The sequence below is a fragment of the Anabrus simplex genome, chromosome 1 (assembly GCF_040414725.1).
Source record: "Anabrus simplex isolate iqAnaSimp1 chromosome 1, ASM4041472v1, whole genome shotgun sequence".
NCBI lineage: Eukaryota > Metazoa > Arthropoda > Insecta > Orthoptera > Tettigoniidae > Anabrus > Anabrus simplex.
The window spans coordinates 1,330,537,447-1,330,560,564 of record NC_090265.1 but is presented as its reverse complement, the minus strand read 5'-3'; the positions used below and the strand labels follow the sequence as shown (position 1 = coordinate 1,330,560,564).

Genomic DNA, 23,118 nt, shown 5'->3' with positions numbered 1-23,118 from the left:
AGGACTAAATTATGATCAGTGCAGAATTCAACCAGGCGAGTTCTTCTTTCATTCCTTTGTCCCAATCCGAATTCTCCTACTGTATTACATTCTCTTCCTTGGCCTTCCACTTCATTCTTGTAGCAACAAGTGTCTCCCATCACAATTAGATTCTTGTCACCTTTTACATATTGTATTAACTCTTCTATCTCTTCATATGTTCTTTCGATTTCCTCTTCATTCATTGAGCTAGTGGGCATATAGACCTGCACTATTGTGGTGGGCATTGGTTTGGTGTCTATCTTGACGACAATAATTCTTTCACTATACTGGTCATAGAACCTTACCCGCTGCCCTATTTTCTTATTCATTATTAAACCAACTCCTGCATTTCCTCTGTTTAATTTTGTGTTGATAATTCGGTAGTCACCTGACCAGAAATCCTGTTCTTCCTGCCAACGTACTTCACTTATACCAACTACATCTAACTTTAGTCTCTCCATCTCCCTTTTCAGATTCTCTAATCTACCACAATGATTCAAGCCTTTAACATTCCACGCTCCGACTCGCAGAATGTCAGTATCCATCTTCCTGATGATCGCCCCCTCTCGTGTAGTCCCCACCCAGAGATCCAAATGGGGGACTAGTTTACCTCCGGAATATTTTACCCGGGAGGAAGCTATCATCAGTACATCATTCATACAGAGAGAGCTGCATGTCCTCGGGAGTTTGTTACGGCTGTAGTTTCCCGTTGCTTTCAGCCGTGTAGCAGTATCAACACAGCTAAGTCATGTTGAGTATTATTACAAGGCCATATCAGTCAATCATCTAGACTGCCACCCTTGCAACTTCGCAAAGGCTGCTACCCCCCCTTTCGATGAACCAGTCCTTAGTCTGGTCTCTCAACAGATACCCATTCGATATGGTTGCACTTGCGGCTCAGCTCTCTGCTTCATTGTGACACGCAAGCCTCCCCACTGCAGCAAGGTCATATGGTTTGCAGGGGAGGTATGTTAGACCAAGATATTGAAATTATCAGTACCTTAAACAAAGGCCCTCTTCTTGATATCACTGAAAATTGTTTTAATACACCTTGATCATTTTTTTAATCCTAACTAAAACCTTAATGACTTGTCTGAAAAACCAAACATCCTTTTTGACTTTCTTATATTAGTTTTCAAAAGCTTCAAGTTGACAAGTAGGCGGTCAATCTTCTATGTTATACACAAAACCTTCTCGCGCTTCTTGCCCCTACCACAACACCCCGCTGATCCACCTTGGATAACTCCCCTTACTCCCTTACCAGCCCCCCACCTCCTATCCCCTACCTATGCTCAATTTCTGTTCTTACTTCTTCTTATATTTCATGGCAAGCTAAACAAGGTGAGCCTCATAGTATTACTTATCTTACCATTTTCCCCTGTTTTTATTTCTAACTTATTTTCCTTTTTCTATAGATACTGATAGGTTCATATCCTACAATATACTCTAGGAGTTTTTATGGTATATCATTTAAAAGTACCAAAAACAAGATCATGTTATTCGTTACCTAGCAACAAGTGTATTCCTTGCCTAGCAACAATTGTAAATTATGCTGCATCCTTCAAGATCGTTTTTAACCTCAAGATCTAAAATATTGACTTCAAAGCTTGCAGCAAGAGTGCTCAAGAATGCCACACTGCTTATGATCTCTACCAAAAATTATCTTCATGGAAAAGTGTTACATTTCAGTTGTATCCTTCAGTTCTTTTAACACTCAAAGCAAGAGTGTAAAAACAACATGAACTTCAATTGTTCACTTCTTCATGAAAGTGTTATATGTGTTACAGTTATCCTTTAATGTGGTTTTTTGTTCTATCAGCTGATGATGACATAAATATGTGTCGAAACCAGTCCCGAATTAAACATGTTGTGATATAAGTTTGTGCAACTGTTTATCTTTGTACTGAATAGGTGGAATCTCTCTCTTTTTAACATTGTGAGATAAAAAGCAGGTTTAGTTGTAGAATAATTTTATTCTTAATAGTGATGATTATTTTTTCTTCATTCTTTTTCCAGATGAACAGCGTGATAGCAAGCGTCCTACTCTTGTAGCAGATTCACATATTCAGTCACAAATACAATCACAACAAGTGTCTCAACATGGTGGACAAACTCAAGCACCGAGTGAACTGCCGACACGACATGGTCGTCCCTCGCTCATTGACCTTCTCAGCGGAGAGCTGGTCTCCCGTCGAGGCAGTGGAAGTAATAATACAGGAGATTCTCATACGGTCACACATCGAGGTAAGTTTGGTGGCGAGAAGATTTAAAGAATATGTATTTATTAAAGAATCTGATCTATCTTAAACATTCATTCATATGATACAGTGAAACACTTTACAGTATAGTTACAGAGATATGAAAGGGTGAAGACCTATTTACCCAGACAGGCATATGAGTTGAAAGATCTGGTATTATATTTCTTCAACACTGCTTGGAGAAAATGAAACGACTTCAGATAGACTGACAAGTAGAATCTGTGTCCATCTGCAATCAGGAATATAATATAAACCAACTTCCTTTGTTAAAAACTCTTATAATAGTGAATATTCCAATATAAGGCAATGTATTGTGATTTAAAAATAGCTTATGCATTAAATGGAAAATCTATAATGGCAAATGGGAATCATTGTGGAGAAAAGATAGATGATAGTAATTACAAAAGAAAAGAGTGAAGCAGAAGGAACTATAAAGATCACAGTCAAAGATATTGAAGTTGTGGATAATTTCAAGTTGTGGGGATGTTAATTACTAGAGATTTCTAGGCTGGATATATTAATTAGCAGGAGGATATAACTTGGGAGTGTTTCCTATGACTGAGTTCAAAGTCTACTAAAACCAAACCCCATGGCACTACAGCCCTTAAAGGGCCTTGGCCTACCAATCAAAGTCTACTGCAGAACAAATATAAAGAATACTTAAAAAATGTGGCAGGTTGTCTGGATCCTCAAAACTAACATGAAAACTCAAAGAGGTAGCATGTTTTACTATCAACTAAATGTATTAAAATTGCTGTGTAACAGTTATTATGTATGTGTATGTATGTTCAGTCCTTAGCCCTAAGGGTGGTTGGATCCTCAACAGCTCTGCCATCAGCTGTTGTAGATGGCCTAGGCATCACTGAAGAGGCACACTAGGGAAATGAGGAGTGAGGTAGTTTCCCATTGCTTTCCTCACCGGCCTAGAAGTTGCTATTGTCAGTCTACCAAGCCCACTGAAATGCATGCATCAACCGACCCTATGAGCAACATTTTCACACCATTTATAGCAGGGACTCGCTGCATAACGAATAGGATTATTAGCATCGATCATACCTCAGTCACTTTCATATTGTCAAAGCCAAGGATAAGACTGAGACAGGCCAATGAAAGTAACATAGTTTCTCTAGCCTATACTAGAGGACACAGTGCACTGTAAACACTAGGTCCCACCAGAAAAGTGCACTTAAGTCCAAATTTTCCACTTCCTCAATCTTTAATCACTAACTCAGCCAATCATACAGCTCTCTATTTTGTCAAACTTTTGCTCTCAAACAGGGCCTCTCTCTTCCCAATTATAAAGTCTTAGTTCACTGAGCTTCCTCTAGTTAGAGGAACAAGAGTGGCATTTGCTGTTGATTTTTAATTTTAAAAAGGAGTGTCCAATAAAAACGCTCCATCAGCTACCCTCAAAATAACTTGTTCTCTGTATAATATTTGAGAATTTATCAATCCAATGGCTTGAAATATACACAGATAGCTCAGTTTGGAAGAAAGGGACAATTTGGACAGGAATACCCTCATCTTTCATTATTTCCTGACATAAAACAAATCTTTATGCAAAGATAAAACCAGAACAGCAGATATCTAACAGAAAACATGACTGTTATCCTTAAATGTACTATAGCATCATCTTGCCATTCTTGCCTTTAAGTGGAAGATACCGTACTTTGCTTCAACAAGCTGACAATCAGACTGATGTGTGATTAGCAAAACAATTATTTAACGTACCATCAAAAGAGGACATGAAAAAGAAAAGCTAACATAATTGCAGTGAGAAAAATATGGAAGGATGTGCCTGTAGCAAGCTCAAGGTATCAAAAAGAAATGAAGCTACAGTGATAAGTTGTTACCTTCTTTGGACAGAACATTTATTATGACTGCCTTATTGCTCATTTCAATAGAATGAACATCTGCAGCATTTAAGAAAACATGGCTTGTCAATAACCAGGCAGCAAGATAACAAAGAATACCTCATACAGTTCAGGAAACTTGATGCAACGTTCACAGTCTCAGGGATTAAGGCTCAGCTTTATTAGAATGCCAGACAGCTAACGGATTGGAGTTTGGGCTAGTCATAAACAACAAATATGGTAGGGCCTACTACTGGAGATGAATAGAGTACACATAAAAGAAGGACATGGGTACAAATTTTTTGGAAGCAGACTTTATCAGTGGAGAATAGAATAATAATGGTAGTGATCAATGTTGGATGAAGGGAGTAGGAGGACAGGCCAGTCGGTTTGACATGCATTGATTGTAAGCTTTGGGAAAACATTCTTTCTAATTATATTAGACATGTTTGCAAACTTAATAACTGGTTCAATAGAAGGCAGTTCAGGTTTAGGAAAGGTTATTCCACTGAAGCTCAACTTGTAGGATTCCAGTAAGATATAGCAGATATCTTGGATTCAGGAGGCCAAATGGACTGTATTGCAATTGACCTATCTAAGACATTTGGTAGGGTAGATCATGGAAGACTACTGGCAAAAATGAGTGCAATTGAACTAGACAGAAGGGAGACTGAATGGGTTGCTATATTTCCAGAAAATGAATCTCAGAGAATTAGAGTAGGTGAATCTTTATCTGACCCTGTAATAATTAAGAGGGGAATTCCTCAAGGCAGAATTATTGGACCTTTATGTTTTCTTATATACATAAATGATATGAGTAAAGAAGTGGAATCAGAGATAAGGGTTTTTGTGGATGATGTTATTCTGTATAAAGTAATAAATAAGTTACAAGATTGTGAGCAACTGCAAGTCCTCTCAGGTCTAATTACTGCATTGACAGGGTGAAAGTTCCTTATGGGGATCACTGTAAGTACCTAGATGTTATTATAAGGAAAGGTCTTCATTGGGGTAATCACATAAATGGGATTGTAAATAATGGGAACATATTTCTGCATATGGTTATGAGGGTGTTTAGGAGTTGTGGTAAGGATGTAAAGGAGAGGGTATACAAGTCTCTGGTAAGACCCCAACTAGAGTATGGTTCCAGTATATGGGACCCTCACCAGGATTACTTGATTCAAGAACTGGAAAAAAATCCAAAGAAAAGCAGCTCAATTTATTTTGGGTGATTTCTGACAAGAGAGTAGGATATAAAAACTTTCCAGTCTGTCAAACACACAAAATTTCAATAAAAATTATAACACTATAAACATACCTGTAAAAAATACACACTATTACACAAAGAATGACAGGTTTCGTTCCACAAGAATATCCTCATATTCTATCAAATCACTTAAATCATGCGTAAATATGAACACGTATTAACAAATTATGCATTTTATAAGTACTCAATCAGCACCGAATTAACATTTAAAAAAAAAAAAGCTATTTGTTCGGGGCGTTGACCCATGTGGATCTTTTGCGCCTACTGGCACCATATTGTATGAACCTGCGTGTAATTGGAATGGCGGTAGTGTGGAATGTTTTATGTGAGGAAAGGAAGATTATGGACATCACAAACACCCAGTCCCCAGGCCAGAGATATTAATCATTACAATTAAAAAACCCTCACCCGGCCAGGAATTAAACCCAGGGCCGCCGGGTGACAGCGGACGTGTTGCCCCCTCCACCATGGGCCGGATACCGAATTAACATAATGAAAAACAAAATTCTGTACTTATCTGGATTGCCGAAGCTTAGTCCACTGTCACCAGGTGAAATAGTGTTTGGAAGGGGAGTTTGGGATTTGAATAACTTACCAAGGGAGGCTTCATGGTCATAATCTTGGCAGTTCATGATGATTGTGGTTAGTCCTTTGTCAACTAGAAGGATGATGATGTCTGGGTTGTCTGTAGTCCCTTCAGAGCATGGTATTCGTGTTTCATTAGATTCTGTTGGATAGGAAAAGAAGCTAGGGTTTTGGGGACAGATAGACTGGTTAGGAGGAAATTAGAGGCTATTTGAGGAGGATGTTCCAGTGGTAAATGATGAGGTTTAATACTTGGTGGGCTCTTGAACTTAGTTAAAGATGATTTGTTATAATTTGGTGATGAATAACTGGTTTTGTACTGAAAGTGATGGTGGCGTTTCCTTATGAAAAATGGGCATCAGCAAGACTTTGAAATGGTGCAGATTCCTTAGAGGAGCAAAAACTGAGACCTTTGAGCAGGACAAATTTTTTTGTGATCAGGAGGGTGTGAGATGAGAGGTTCAAATCCGTATGGGTTGCAGAATCAGTCCGTGTTTCTGATAGGGTTGTGTGAGTGGTTGTTGTGGAAGATGTTTGGTAAGACTGGGAATTAGTGCACCTGGCTTACGTAGGGTGAAGAGACCTGCCAGAAATGGAGTGAGGCTTAACAGAGGGGTGCTAGTTGGCTGATGAACAAATGGTACATATGCTGAGTGTGGAGAAGGGATACCTGCTTTAATCCCTCAGCATGGGAGGACTTTCACTACTGACTACCCTGTGCTGCAGGAGGAATATAGCTCAAAGCATGCTGTGATTGCAGGCTTTTAGTTAATCAGCGTAACAGACAAATATTTCAATGGACTTAACCATAAGTTTCATAAACACAAACAGCATAAGTTATTGGAATTACCTAACGGATATTACAATGCTGCTTACCTCAGATGTTTAGGGTAGTACAGTAAATTTTGAAGCACTCCTCTATACATAGACCAGCTTCACAATCTGGGTACCAGTACACAGATTCCTTCCGTTCTTCTTGCTTGTAGCATACAACACACTTTTTCTGCAGTTTGGATTTATTTGCATTGGGGAGAATCCTCTGCAGAAATTGTCTTTCAGTGAGACTAGGCTCTGTGTTGTCCACTGAATGTTGACCTGGAACTTTACTTTCCAGATCCCTACCATACTTAGCAAGAAGTCCTCAGCCATATCAATCCTAAATTTCAACTAGTCTGCCTGTTGTTCTGGAGATTAAATTTGTAAATTCCAGAAGAGTTGAATACAGCAACATTTAACAACCTTCTAAAAGAGTTTGATACACCACTTGCACATCTTTTTCCTTTTTAGTAATTATCTCTGAAGCATCTGATCTTTCAAGTCAACCATAAGTTTCATAAACACAAACAGCATAAGTTATTGTAATTACCTAATGGATATTACAATGCTGCTTATTATAGTCTATGGCAACAATAGGTTTTAGCTCTGACTCTCCCATCTTCTTCACAATGCCTGTCTCATCACCATGGAAGGTAGAAATGAATGATACTGTACATATTTTTTATCCATTCACTTCAGGACAGATATAGATCAAGTATGTTGAGCTGCAATGTCGCCCTTTTTTAGCTTTATATCTTTCACCTTCTATGATGCATTTTTGCTATTTAATCTTAGTTTACCTACAAAGTCAGTTTGGTTGTCCTTGAAATCTTTTTCCAGCTGTGAATAATTATAAAAATGACCCATCCACAATGTGTGGCCTTGATGCAGCAATGACCCTACCATGTTCATAACAATTGTACTAATCTTAGGTATGTCAGGTGAATTGATAGAACTGAGTATAGTCTCTTTGCCTGTGTACACCAAAAATGACCACAAATATCCCAATTTAGATTCACACAGTTTGTACTTTTTTATACCAGATTGTGAAGACTTGAGCAGAAGAAACTGTTTGAAAGAGAGTCTGCCTTGCCACAGAATGAGTCATTCATCTATAGCAATATTCTGATCAGGCAGATATGTTGTTTGGAATTTTTCATTAAAATGCTCTAACACCAGAAAAATTTTAAAGAGTTTTGTGGGACCTTGGAAATGTGATTTAGAGCTATTATCAGTGAACTGGAGGAATCTTGTAATGCTTTCGAATCAATCAAGGGAAATAACTGAACCAAATATAGGATTAACTACTAATTGGGATTTTTTTTTTTTTTTTTTTAAGTAAGATCTCAATATTTGGACTTAGAATTACGTGATTTTGAATTAACCGCCTAATTGTAATTCAGAATTGCCAACCTTTTCTGCACCACAAATTATTCTAAGACCCGTTATCCTGATTCACAGTTTAAACTTTTCAAATGCCATGGAAAAAACTATTTCCAAAATGTATCTAACAAGGTGTATTTACATTATTCAAATAATGGACTTGGATAACTCACTGACAAATATAACCTCACGCAACGAAAGAAAAAGAAGCATGATTCAAAGATGAGGAGAAATCTATACTACCTCCCCTGTACAAGTCCTTAATTTATTGGATTTCTGTACTGTATGCATTTTAGACGCCCTACACTTGAACGGAAACTACTTGATGCCCTTAAAACATCGTGGCTTATCGAAATTTCGTATGACAAGGGCAGAAAGTCTCTTGCTTCCGTCTGCATTACAACACAGTACAGTGACTCTACCCCTGTACGATTTTCTACCATGGCACTTCTCTCGTAATTTAGAAACGCCAACCCTTGCTGCGTCACAAAGTATTCAAGGCCCATTAATGCATGCAATCACCTTGATTCACAGTTAAAGCATGCCCTCGGACACTCCCGGTACTAAAAGCCATATGCCATTTCATTTTCAGTTTAAGCCTTTCAGATGCCATGGAAAAACTATTTCCGAAATATATACAACACGGTGCATTTACATTATTCAAATAAAGCACTTGAATAAATCACTGGCGAACCTAACCTCATGCAAAGAAAGGAAAAACCCACGATTCAAAGATGAGGACAAATTATGCTGGTTCTCCTGTGCAAATTCTTTATTTCTTGGATTACTGTACTGTTTGCATTTTTAGATGCCTTGTACTTACATGGAAATCATTGTGACTTCTCAAACTTCCCTATGACAAGGGGAGGAAGTCTCTCGCTTCCGTGTGCATTGCAACACAATAAAATACACACACACACACACCCCCCTCCTATACTATTTCCCGGCTGGCACTTCTCTCCTTTAAAACCATAAGTGTGTTTGTGCTAGGCATTTAAAAAAAATGCATTTTCATCGGCATTGACAATATCGTTCGGTAAACAGTATAATGAAAATGTTAAAAGTCCACCTTTTCAATACCATGAATGTTTATTGATGTGAATACATATCACATAACGTTTAAAGAAGGTTGGTACTAGTTTCGACGCTCATTGCGCGTCATCATCAGCCAACAAATCAATTGAGCAAAATACAACTTATCAAATAGCAATGTATAACACATGATAGCAGCTACAATGTTAATGTTAAAAGTTAAATTGTCAAAAGTTAAAACAATGAAAGCTAAACAGAGAAGGTAACAATAGTAAGGGTATGATACATGAGAAAATAGTTCAGCTTGAGGTTTGTAGAACATAAGGTGTATCTATATACAACATTTAAATGCACCTACTAAGGCAAATTTTAAATGTAACGTTAAAATGATGAGGGTATGGTGTGTATGATCATCTAAAACACATGACAACACCTATAAAGTCACTGTTAGATTATAACCAGTTGAAATGATGAGGTGTGTCTGACCATAAAATATAACATTTTTGAGAAGGTATCCCAGTTGTTGAGTCTTGATAAACAAGAGAATAGTCCAGCTTGAGGTGCATAGATCATAAGGCAACATATGTTATCAGTGGGAAGAATAAACCTTGTTCTCTTAAATTGCGGTAATTAACAGACTTAATTCAGGTGGTTTCAAAGCCAACAATGTGGTCATGTGAAGATCATAATTTGAATTAACGTCACGATTCCCAGTTGAGTATGGAAACGTGGAGACCTGACGAAAAGATTGAAAGCCAAATTAGGCGTGATATAAATGTACATAGCCAAAAGAAATATAAGAGAAAGGAGGCGAACTCACCTTGGGTAGCGTGATGGCACAGATGTTGAAAGGAGAGGAGCTGGGCTAATGAAGAGAGCAATAATGGAGGCCAAGTAGCAGAAGGGAAGGGAAAGTGAGGGGAGGGGAAGGGGAAAGAGGAGGAGCTAAAGCTGAGGAGTAGGGCTATGGTGGGGCAGAAGGATGAGGTAGTGGGGGTAAGTGACGGGGATGTGTATTACACATGGCTTGAAAGATAGTGCTAATGTTTGGAAATCTGATATTTTTAAACAAGTTAATTAAGAAATCGAAAAAGAATATTAGGCTTATCAGAAATTTCATTTAAGTTGAAGTTAGGATTAAAGTATTGATCGAAATGGATAAAACAATTTTCGATTATATTCATGAGAGGCCCGTGTTCAATGTCACTTGTGGTTGGAGTCAGAGATGTGTTGACCTATTGCTGAAAACCTATTGTATCTTATAGCATTGATGTGCTCTGAATATCTAGTCATGAAACTGCGTCCTGTTTGCCCAACGTATGAGGAATTGCAGTCATTGCATTTGAATCTGTAGATTCCGGACTTTAAGAAAGTATTGAACATGTTAACTGATGGGGAATTGTGCAGAATTTGAGAATTCCTGTGCCATCACGCTACTTCTTTTGGCTATGTACATTTATATCACGCCTAATTTGGCTTTCAATCTTTTTGTCAGGTCTCCACGTTTCCATACTCAACTGGGAATCGTGACGTTAATTCAAATTATGATCTTCACATGACCACATTGTTGGCTTCGAAACCACCTGAATTAAGCCTGTTAATTACTGAAACTTAAGAGAACAAGGTTTATTCTTCCCACTGATAACATATGTTGCCTTATGATCTATGCACCTCAAGCTGGACTATTCTCTTGTTTATCAAGACTCAACAACTGGGATACCTTCTCAAAAATGTTATATTTTACGGTCAGACGCACCTCATCATTTCAACTGGTTATAATCTAACAGTGATCTAACAGGTGTTGTCATGTGTTTTAGATGGTCATACGCACCATACCCTCATCATTTTAATGTTACATTTAAAATTTGCCTTAGTAGGTGCATTTAAATGTTGTATATAGATACACCTTATGTTCTACAAACCTTAAGCTGGACTATTTGCTCGTGTATCATACCCTAACTATTGTTACCTTCTGTGTTTAGCTTTCATTGTTTTAACTTTTGACAATTTAACTTTTAACATTAACATTGTAGGTGCTATCATGTGTTATATATTGCTATTTGATAAATTGTATTTTGCTCAATTGATTTGCTGGCTGATGATGACGCGTAATGAGCGTCGAAACTAGTACCAACCTTCTTTAAACGTTATGTGATATGTATTCACATCAATAAACATTCATGGTATTGAAAAGGTGGACCTTTAACATTTTCATTTTACTGTAATCCCAGTTCAATATGGAATAAAATGAAGTTTCTAACTTTCAATATCGTTCGGTGCGTACGAATTGATTATATGAGCCATGCTTTTTTGCTAACTGTCAGCACACTATAGGCACTGTGCAGATAGATTGAAATGCTACTACTAGCACTACAGAGTGGCCCATTCTGAAACAAGAGGTGAGGCATAGTGCGAGAGTCTCAGTACAACATGTGTGACATTCGAACAAGTTGCGGGTTTAAGTGATTCAATTCGGGGATCTAAGTGAATCATCATGCAATAAAGGAGGAAACCTTGTTGTCAGTGGCCACGTGATCAGCGTCGAAGAGTTAATTTCGAATGGTTTCGGAGATACATCAGAGGAAAAGTCACCTGACAAATGTCTGTCGATTTTCCGCCTTATATCGTAAAACTTGAGGTAGGCAAGGTATAGTTAGGTAACAATTTATAAAGTTTATTTAGTAAGGATTACTTAATGCATGTTTGTTAAGTGGTACTCATTTTTATTTTGTGTTCAGGTTGACCAGAATCGTAATGTCTCTACCAGTGAATGTTCCTGTCCTGCAAGTGCCAGAGGAACTTGCAAACACTTAGCTGCGGTAGTGTATTATATAAATAATGAAAGTGTTGTCTCCAAAACAGACCGTCCGCAACAATGGGGAAAACCGAGCCCGAAAGCAATGTCAGAAAAATATAGAAAAATATAGAAATATAGAAAATATAGAAACACGTAGAGGAACTGTAGAGCCGTAGGCACCTCATTGATAGACAGGGTAGTGAATGATGTGGAGAGAGAAGAATGTGAGGAAATTGTGACACAGCTATTACATTTAAAAGTCTCTAACGATGTGTGCTTGCCAGACAAATACACCTTTCACACTGTGAGTAACGAAATGTTTTTTTAACCAGCAAAGTACAGCTTGATACAAATCATATAATTAAAATCACCCTGGACACTTTATCTCAATCAGGAAGCCCTCGATTGTTTCAAGAATATCTGCTAGCACGAAAGCACATTGGGTCAAAACTAGGCGACATAACATTGATACTTTAGCTCTTGCATATGTAACTGAATCTCCAATTGGAGGAGCTGCTTTGAAAATCTTTCTTATGGAAGTGAAATGGAAAGTGAAGCAATAGAATGCTACCTACTATTGATCTGTTCTACCTGCCCCAGTTTTGACCTGATGTCCGATATCTGCTGCGTTAATCGATTGGTGACATCGCTTATTTGGGATGAAATTTTGTCATCTATGGTCGAAATTTTTTATTCTAGGCCTGTGTTCTACTTTGTAAACCTGCATATACACTTGTGCTATTTGTCTGGTTAAAAGTGTATTAGCTTGAGAAATTTCATCTGAAATTTTGTCATTTACTTTTGACATTTGGTCTTCAAGTTTGTCATTCTGTTCCGTTAAGGTGGAATTAATTCGTGAATCAATGTCTGAGATTTTGTCATTGAGTGCCTGCGTCATGGTAATTAACTTAGAACACAGTTTGGGAATAATTACCTCATTTTCCGATGTTTCATCTGGATCTTCGTCGACTTCGATGAAATACTTTTCGGGATCTTCTCCTTTTTCAGTGAGATCTTCCCGTAACCGCATCTGCAGCGATTTTTTCTTGCCGTTTGTTGGAAGATTTCTCTTGGCGAGTTCATCTTTGAGTTGTGTTGGACATCTTTTCTAGTATCACTTGCATTTTGTTTTATTTTGCACTACAGTTGTATTCACTCTTAAATTCTTACGTCCTGTCCATGGTCGCCAATGATGTATTCACAAAGACGCACACAAAATGCTGTCAAATTGCGTACACTGATTTTTATTTACAATTAATTATTTACACATTAATCACATATAACCTAATCAACTGCCCTCAAAAACAAACCATAAACATCAACAAACCACCATTTTAACAACTGCCTATCACGAAGCACAAGGAGACTAAGACCGCCGTCTTGAAACAGTTGACTGCTGACTGCCACTTAGCATGTCGGCGCAACACAATTTCGCAAGAACAACTCCTGCTAAACAATAACTCTCCACCATCAAGACTGCTTCTTTATATATGTTGCCTGGCCAGGCATCTAGAAGGATATGTTACAACATTTCTTCTAGTAAATTCTACAGTGTTTAATACATAGTTACATTTGGGAGGAAGGTTCTCCACAGTTCTCATCTTACCTAGTGTTATTCTGGATATTACAATGTGTTGCACAATACTGTAGTGGATTACACACCATATTTACAGGTAATAATAAATTGTATATTATTAATTACAGGTTCATAAATATATATACACAGCACGTTTCATGACATCATCTCACAAATAATATGATCATATCATCTGTACATATGATGTAAATAGTAATAATACTAATACTAAATGGATATAAACACTTCATAGCCATACCTCACAAGTCATAATAATAATAATCATAAAATAATAATAATAATAATAATAATTCTAGCTCAATACTTGCATTATTTACCCTTGGGTTAAAGAATATTCTTTTGAAGTTACATCCCACTCTGATGAGTCTAGTGTCAGACCTAAGACAAAACGCTGGTTAATAGAGCAAACGCCTGAAAAGCCTTACATCTGATCTGTCTCCTGAACTCAGTCATACAGTATTTCTTATAGTTTACTTTTGGAAAAAGTAGTAGTGGGACATAAAGCCAATAACATATTATTATTATTTTTTTTTTTTGCTAGGGGCTTTACGTCGCACCGACACAAATAGGTCTTATGGTGACGATAGGATAGGAAAGGCTTAGGAGTTGGAAGGAAGCGGCCATGACCTTAATTAAGGTACAGCCCCAGCATTTGCCTGGTGTGAAAATGGGAAACCACGGAAAACCATTTTCAGGGCTGCCGATAGTGGGATTCGAACCTACTATCTCCCGGATGCAAGCTCACAGCCGCGCGCCTCTACGCGCACGGCCAACTCGCCCGGTATCATCATCATCATCATCATCATCATCATCATCATCATCATCATCATCATCATCATCATCATCATCATTATTATTATTATTATTATTATTATTATTATTATTATTAAAAATAACTTCACAACACTTAATATAATTATTATTATCAAAAGGTAACTCCACTTGGTAATAATCTTAACTTTCAAATGTTGAAGTAAAGTAGATAGCCCAAAGAAATTATAGAAGGTCACGTTTGAAGCTGACACTCACAAAATGATTTAAGGAAATACTTTTATAAACCTCAAAGGTTAAGAGGGAACCTAACCAAATTGACCTTCCTTTTTTTATGATGTGCATCTTTTAAACAGCTGTACTCGCAGGCACATGAGAGTGATATCTCCTTTAACTGTCCCCTAAGCTTGAGAGAAACGTATTATAAGGAAAAGGAAATAATGGACCATAGATAAAATCCAAATCATGAATATCACAGAAATTTACTACAACAAGATAATTTTATTGCAGTCCTCCTATTCAATACAAGATAGTATCAAATAAGAAGGAGTATTTATCCATACTTGTTTCAACTCTATAGAGTCATCCTCCATGGGTTAACATAAATTTAAAAAACATATTAGGCTTTTAATAGTATGCTGTGATTATATTGTCACTGTTAAATTTCATTTTTCTTACTGTAATATCTAAAAGAGTCCATCTTGGTGTTGTCTGAGTTGACATAACTGACAAAACACAAAAACAACAGTTGTGAGGTTGGAAGTCCCCTTGTCTAAATTTAAAAAATGACACATTAGTGTTTGGTATAAGCAAAAAGTATCCATCTTCGATACTTTGTATATTTAAATTCGGTCAGTACTTATATGACCTGTTATTGCATTAAAATTTGTTGGGGCTACATGTTTCCTGAATAGAATAGAGCCATAATGTTTTAACATGTTACCAGTAATGTTGTTTTTATTCAGGTGAGCAAAGCCATAAATTTGTTAATCCTAGTGGTTTTTCATATAATCTTAATGGAAAGAATAAGGATGAATATTTATGCAGGATAATGATCCTATATTATAAATAGAAAGTGTAGAAGAAGAATGGACCAAATTTAAAAACCCATTTGTAAGCTGTGCAGAGAAGATTTGTAGCAGAACTTCGGCGAGAGTGAAGAAAAAGGAGACACCTTGGTGGAATGAAAAGGTGAAGGAGGTTGCTTAACAAAAGAATCATGGCAAGAATAGAATAGAAGTAGGAAAGACAGAAGTAAGATTAAGTATCAGGAATTTAAAAGTACAGGTAAACCCTGTTATAAGCGGATTCGTTATCCGCGATTTTGCGTATACGCGATTTTGGTTTTAAGTCTAGTGTTGCCATCTGCTAACAGTACCTGTAAGTTGTAATGCCTTAAGGTGGGTACCAACATGCGTACTGAACTCTGTAACGTACACTACGTTGCACGCCAAGGTTAAACGAGGCAAGCGCATCTCTACATGCTTCTTCTGTCGTGTTTGTCGAGACGTGAATCGTCAATTCTGGTCAGTAGAGCTGTGAACTTGCATTTAACAGGTTTTGTATTTAAAATGCCGGGTAAAAGGAAAGAATGCCTGTTGAAGGAAAGAAGCAAAGTCGTATTCGCTAGAAACAGTTAGAAGTTTTGGATCCCTATGAGAAATGTGAGCGTATTGTTGATATTCAGCATGCTTAGGGACTTGGTGAATCCATTGTGAGAACTATTAGTGACAATGCGGAATCAATTTGAAAAACTGCTCAGTTTCCTACTGACTTAAGTGTGACTAGAGTGACCAAATCTCGTTTGGAAGTGATGGAAGGAATGGATTTGATTGAGAATCACAACCAACAACAATTGCCTCTTTCTGAAGCTGCTATTCAAGCTCAAGCCAAGAGCTTGTATGGAGAGTTTAGTTTATTATTGTGTGTTTCAGTGTTAAATTTTTAAGTGTATAAAGTTTGCATTAAAATGTGTTTCAGAAACATGATAGTGGTTATTTTATAGTAAAAATACTAAGAATCTCTGATATTTTAAACTTAATACTGTATATGAGTAAATGGAAACCTAACAATATATATTTTACACAGAAAATGACTCTCGATTTACACAAATTCGACATACACAGCAATTCCATGGAACGTAACTGTCGCGTATAACAAGGTCTACCTGTAACTGTAAAACAGTGTAAATGAGGAAAAGAAAAAATATTGGGAGAAATTCACACAAAAATTAGAAAAGGGTATAAATGGTGGAAAAGGGATGTGGTATGGATTGATAAAATATAAGACAAAAGAAAATTCTACTCAAAACAAGTGATGGAAGAGAGTGGAAACGTAACAACAGACCCAGAGGAAATAAAGAATAGGTGGAAAGATTATTTTGATAACTTCTGCATGATGCAGAAGAGAATGAAGTGGTAAAGGTGGATGATGTAAAAGTGGAGAGTAATATTGCAATGGCAGAGGTGAAAATGGCTGTTAAGCAAATGAAAACAGGAAAAGCAGCAGGGATGGATGAAATATGTGTGGAAATGATAAAGGCAGCAAGTACCTGATGATAGGTGTAAAGGTGTAATAATACCAATTTTTAAGAAAGATGATGGGAAGGTATGTGACAATTATTGAGGAATTATACTGTTGTCACAAGCAGCCAAAATATTGAAGAGAACAACAGAAAGGAGGATGAGAGGAAAGGTGGAAAGAAATTTAGAAGAAGAGTCGTATTGATTTCGACAGGGCAGGTCAACGATAGACCTTATATTTATCATGAGATTACTGATGGAAAAACAGTGGGAACATGGAAAAAATATGGTGATGGTATTCCTTGATCATATGATAGTGTTAATTGAGAAATGTTGTAGAGAACTCTGGAAAGAAAAGGATGTGGAAGGCAATCGAGGGAACTAGTGGAAGTAATGTATAGGAATTGTTCCAGTTGTGTCCAGACTGGGGAGAAGAGATTGGTTTAGAAACCAAAGTGGACTAAGACAGGGAATTGTGTTGTCTCCACTCATGTTTATAATAGTTATAGATGGAATTCTAAAGAAAACAAAGGTAAGATGTAGAGGGAATTTGAAAATATTGTTGTTTGCAGATGACATATTGTAGTGACCTGGGGAGGTAACAATACAGAAGTGCAAATCCAACTAGAGGCTTTAAATGACAATATTGTGAAATATAGTAAATCAATATGGAAAAGAGAAGAAAGAGTGGTGATGAAAAGAGGAGAAAGAGAAAGAAATGGAATCGTTAGTATCAGGGGACAAAACCTTGAGGTTGTTGAATAATTCAAATATTTGGGAAGTGAAATAATGCAAGAGGAAAGGTTGGATAAGGAGACCAAGAGAAGGGTACAGGCAGGAAATACGTTCTACCAGAATGTAAGGCACCTGGTTTGGAACAGGGAAGTTCTTATGAAGTTTAACAGGATAATGTACGCTATATATTATAGTCCCATATTAACTTTTGCAATAGAGACTTGGACTTTGACAGCAAGAAATGAGAGTAAAATTCAGGCCAGTGAGATGATTTCCTTGATGATTTGGTGAAGATCATCTAAGATTTCTGGTTCTGCCCATTTCAACATTTCTGCTGTTATTGAGCCTTCTTCACTTTTCCTGTTGCTTTTGAGATTTTCAAGGGCTTCCTTGACTTCTTCCTTTGTTGGTGGTTCGTCATCTTCTGAGTTCTCTGATGTGTCTGGAAATTCTAGTTTGTAGGTTGGGGAAGGTCAATTCAAAGGAGTGTGAAAGTATCTGGCTGATATCTCACAGTTTTCTTGGTTGTTTAGTCCAATGATGATGATTATTATTATTATTATTATTATTATTATTATTATTATTTCTTTTTATTCGTTATGCCCAACTACGGAGCGCGTGTGAACTTATTTAGCACAACGTTTCTTCTTGTCTTCCCAAAATCTCTTCACTATTTCGCTGTGCTTCTTTTTGCGTTCTTCTGTCCATTCTGTAGCTTGTCTTTTTGGTTGATCAGCAAATTTGTGTTTGTTTATGAGATTTCCTTTTTTTTTTTTTTTTCTGTCTCGCATGATTTCTTCATTTATACCAATTTCTTCAAGATCTTTGTTTATTTCTGTAAGCCAGTTGTGATTTTTTAGAAATACTGCAAGACTTAGATTTTATTTGTTAGCCTATCCTCATCAGGTGACCATAGAATTTTAATCTTCTTTTTCTAATGGTGTCTGTGAATTTTTCTCTTACTTGATAGATTTTCTGTTTTTTCCTTTTCATCCAAATGCCATTTTCACATTTAGGTCCTAGAATTTTCCTGGGAATTTTCCTCTCTTGTTTTTTGATGGTTTTTATTTGTGTTCTGCCACCAATTATTAGAGTTTCTGATGTGCAAAGGGCTTCTTGTTTGATAACTGTGTTGTAGAGTTGCAATATTCCGTTTTGGGATAGATTTTGTTGTATCTGCTCCAGAATATTTTGTAGGCTCTTTGTAATTTTATAATTCTTTCTTGTTTGCTTGCTGATTTATCCTTTTTGTTGTATAATTTCACCTAGGTATTTGAATTTATCTACTTGGGAGATTTTCCCATATCTAGTGATTAGAGGATGATTGTTAAATCCTGATTTTGTACTTTCCATATACTTTGTCTTTTCATATGAAATTTGCAGACCTGTTCTTGCCACTATTTCATTAAGTTTTTCTACAGGCTGGAGTACTTCTTGTTTGTCGTTGGAGAGGATTATTATTATTATTACTATTATTATTATCATTATTATTATTGTTGTTGTTATTATTATTATTATTATTATTATTATTATTATTATTATTATTATTATTATTATTATCATCTTTTCGTCCCAGTGTAGCTGTGGGCTCATCAGTTGGAATCCTGCACCTTTCCAAGACGCTTGCACTAGTGCGCCATTGAGACACCACTGCAAGCCTCCTATGTAGGACAATGCAGTGACGGTGCACTAGAGGAAGCATGTGCCTCCACTTGTAGAAATGCCTGTCTTTGGCCTATATATATATATAAAATAAGGTCCCTAGAAAGAAACAGTTATTTAATTTCATATATTGCAAATTTAAAAAATATTTAAGGTCTTTAAGTCTTTAGGCTTTTGTTAACATCAGTATTTATTTCCATACCCATTTTATCTATTTCATTATATTAAGAGATGTTAAAGCAAAGATAAACCAACTATCCTTTCAATGATTATTATATTAACTCCTATGATGAGAAATGGTTATGAACATATATTATGATTTGAAAATAATATTTCAAGTTCATTGATTAATTTCTAACTCTGAGCAGATTTGTTTTATCCATCATATTTATTACTTTGTTTTATCCATCATATTTATTTCTTGAATAAAATATAGTTAGTACATACATACATACTGCATCCGCCCCTACCCTTTAAGGCACCGGCATAGGATCAACAGGGTCGCACATTGGTCAAAGTATATTAAAATAGGCGCTTATCTAACATTATCTTAAAGGCGTACAGGGTAGGATGACGGGCATACTTAACTACAATGAGAACACATTCGAACTGAAATTTGAACTCACAAACCGGTTTATTCAACCTTAATGATGATGGGAAATGGCGCATTAAGACACACTAATGAAATACATTACTACATATATTTGTTGTGAATTATTATATGGACATCTGTCCATTGTGCTTGATAGAAACGAGTACGTTTATCGCGAAGCGATGTATCGTGACATGTAGTGAATGGAAATTTTATCATAACACTGAAGCTATATTATCACTAACACATAAAACTAGCATGCACCGACAACGTGTCTGAGCGATCCCTACTCTAATAAAGTCCTAGATTTCCCAATGAAAAGACGTAAAAGAAAATGCACACATATGAAACAACACCGGGGTTCGAACCGACCCTCGCTAGCGTAGACATTGCCAGGCTGATGGGCAGAACCATCCCTGACCTTATTTACAACCACACATGACACAAGAGTACATAAAATCATACATGATGTGCAGCATATTAAGTAAGGCACTTTGATCTTTCTTCTGACGCTGTAGGCCTCCTGTGCCTACGTTGAGCATCGAACTGACAACCCCTTGTAATGAAGACCTGGTCCTGTAATCCCTATCTATGTTATATTCAAACAATTGACAATGATTCACTGGCAAACATTAGCATTATCGGCCGGGTCACTTGTTAATGAAATACACTGCTCTGGCGTGTTATATAAATCACATATTTTCCCGTTCAAAGAAGCCAACTTCTCTTTAACAGAAATGTCCCTCCTTCCTCAGCTTACGGGACACCCAAACAAAAAAAGAAACACAACTGGGGCAAGGTCAGACGGCCGCATCCGCCACCCCAAGGGTCAACAGCCCACATAACACGCGTGACATTCCCTTTCAAGGGAAACAAATACACTTCACTCGGAAGTACGTCTACAATAAACTGCGGTCTCAAAGACTCACGCAAATCACCTCGAATTCAACACATAATTTCCCAACGGGATCACATCACTTTCACAACACGGCTCCGGTATTACAATGCTAATATTTGCCCGATCATTATTATTATTATTATTATTATTATTATTATTATTATTATTATTATTATTATTCTTGCCATTCGACATGACTTACCCGCTGCATTAATCACACATGGTCATCGTGCGGAATCTATTCAGCAATTACAACACATTTACATACTCGCACGGCAATTAACATCTGATTACTGACTGCTAATTAATCGATGGTCAGCACTTAGTTACTTTATCGTCACACGGCAATACATTCATTAATTAATTACTATTCACACGGATTGATATTTGGCACTCGCATTATGATCACTTCCTGGTAAATTTAAACACATAATCAATTAAAATCATAGCGCTTCCTATCTAAGTATCTCAAAGGGGGAGGGGGGGGGGGTTGGTTGTCAGTTTCGCCGCTGAGTCTCGGAGTTTTGTGCCTTACACACTATAGTACTTACCATTTTTACTTGCCATGCACTTATCAAAATAATAATCACTCTAATTAATAACTACTCTCTCTGCACTCCCCTAAACTCATTACCACCGATCTTCTGACGCAAATAATCAAACAAATCTCCCAAGATAAAAGAATTAAGTGAATCTCCACCACCTGCAAAACTAAAGTATTATATCCCTTAAATTATTTACAATCGCTGACTCAGACCTGTCGCCGGTTTCCTAAACTAAGAATTAGCAACTACGCGCCCATTTCGGTGCTCTATTTCAACTGGACTACATCTTTAATCCTTTATAGCGTCAGCTTACGATAAACATCTCCCTTCCCCACTAGGCATGCCAGATATAAATTTTTGGTACTCATCTCTATCACATGATGACACCTTCGTCAGCTCAGGAGGGCCATCCTGAGTTTACTCCTGGTCCATGGGCACAGCGATGATTACTTCCATTTCCATACCACCTTGAAGTCGAGAGTCCATGGTTCCGTGCTGGTGGAGCTGCTCGCCGTAAATCCTGTACACAAACACGTCACTGTTTAATTCCATACTCGGTTTAACAGCGTTCACTGTGAACGTCCGGTCACGATCTCGTATGCGACTCCGTAGTCCGCGGTTCAGTACCGAATCCCGTCTATCTCTCAACCGCTATTCAATCTGCTGCTCCGTAATAATGCGTGCTATCGTAATAATAATCATAATATTACTTTCTGCACTGAATGTTTGCGACACAACACAGCTTATAAAACTAACACTGGTGTCACGGAGACCAAATCTATATACTGTTTATGCAAATTCTATTATTTTACTTGAAATGGAAGTAAAATTCACTTGAACAAAGAACTAATGAGAGCTCAACCAAACATAGCTCCGCCGTCGGTAAGCCCCGAGTCCCGAGTGACGCTCGTCCCTTTCTGCAGTGCTTTCAACAAGGGAGCAATACCCCTTCCACCGATTTGCGTATTGCCTATTCACGGCATACTCGAGGTATAATAGTATGGCTAATCGGTGACCAATATTTAGTTGATGCAATTGAGACATAACCATTCCATTATCCTTCGGTGGATATCATTCAATTAATTAAAATCTGTCCGGCTTCCCCCACTCTGCGTGGTGAACTCCCTTCTTCGAGGACGTGTCATGAGAATAACCAGATGGCCCAGTACTTTTCCACGCAGAAACAACACAGTATTCTTTCTTCTTCTGAAAGTTATCAAGGAAAGGGACATTAAACACTCTAAATAAATGTCCCAGTGACATTTATCCCTTTTAAATCGGGAGACGACTCCATAATTTGAGTTTCATTAATTTTCTAGATCGTAGGTAATTAAGTTGGCTAGTCTGAGTCCAAGATGGCTCCTATATTTCGTTTCGAAAAAGTTGGTTTCCCGTCATTCTCTGAGTCTTAAGGAGGGATGTCTGCTCTCGAGTGATGTCACGGGGAATCCCCATTCATGACCCCTCCCGGGTCTAAGTTGGCTTGGCTTCCTCTGCGGGCCCCCGCTACACAAAGGATAATATTGCACAATAAGTCGCAGACAAAGAAATCTCGTAGAATAATTTTAAAAGACACAATTTATATATCTCAATGGTATGAATATTAATTAGTTTCGGTATTACCTCTATTAATGATATGAATATTAATCAGTTTCAGCATTGTTTCCCTTAAATAGCATGCGTGCGTAATTACGAAGATCAATATCAAGCAAAGGTCCTTGGATCATGCCCCTGTCGGGTTCAATACATTATCATTATAGACTGTTATGCCTTTCAGCGTTTAGTCT

At 37.2% G+C, this 23,118-nt stretch overlaps 1 protein-coding gene across 1 annotated transcript in view; it reads left to right on the top strand.

Moving 5' to 3' along the window:
• Positions 1 to 23,118, top strand: part of unc80 (unc80, NALCN channel complex subunit) — a 1,117,323-nt gene that overhangs the window by 1,010,533 nt on the left and 83,672 nt on the right. The window contains exon 60 of the mRNA XM_067137759.2: positions 2,038 to 2,265. Within this exon, the coding sequence (XP_066993860.2) occupies positions 2,038 to 2,265 (228 nt within the window). The remainder of the gene's footprint in view (positions 1 to 2,037; positions 2,266 to 23,118) is intronic.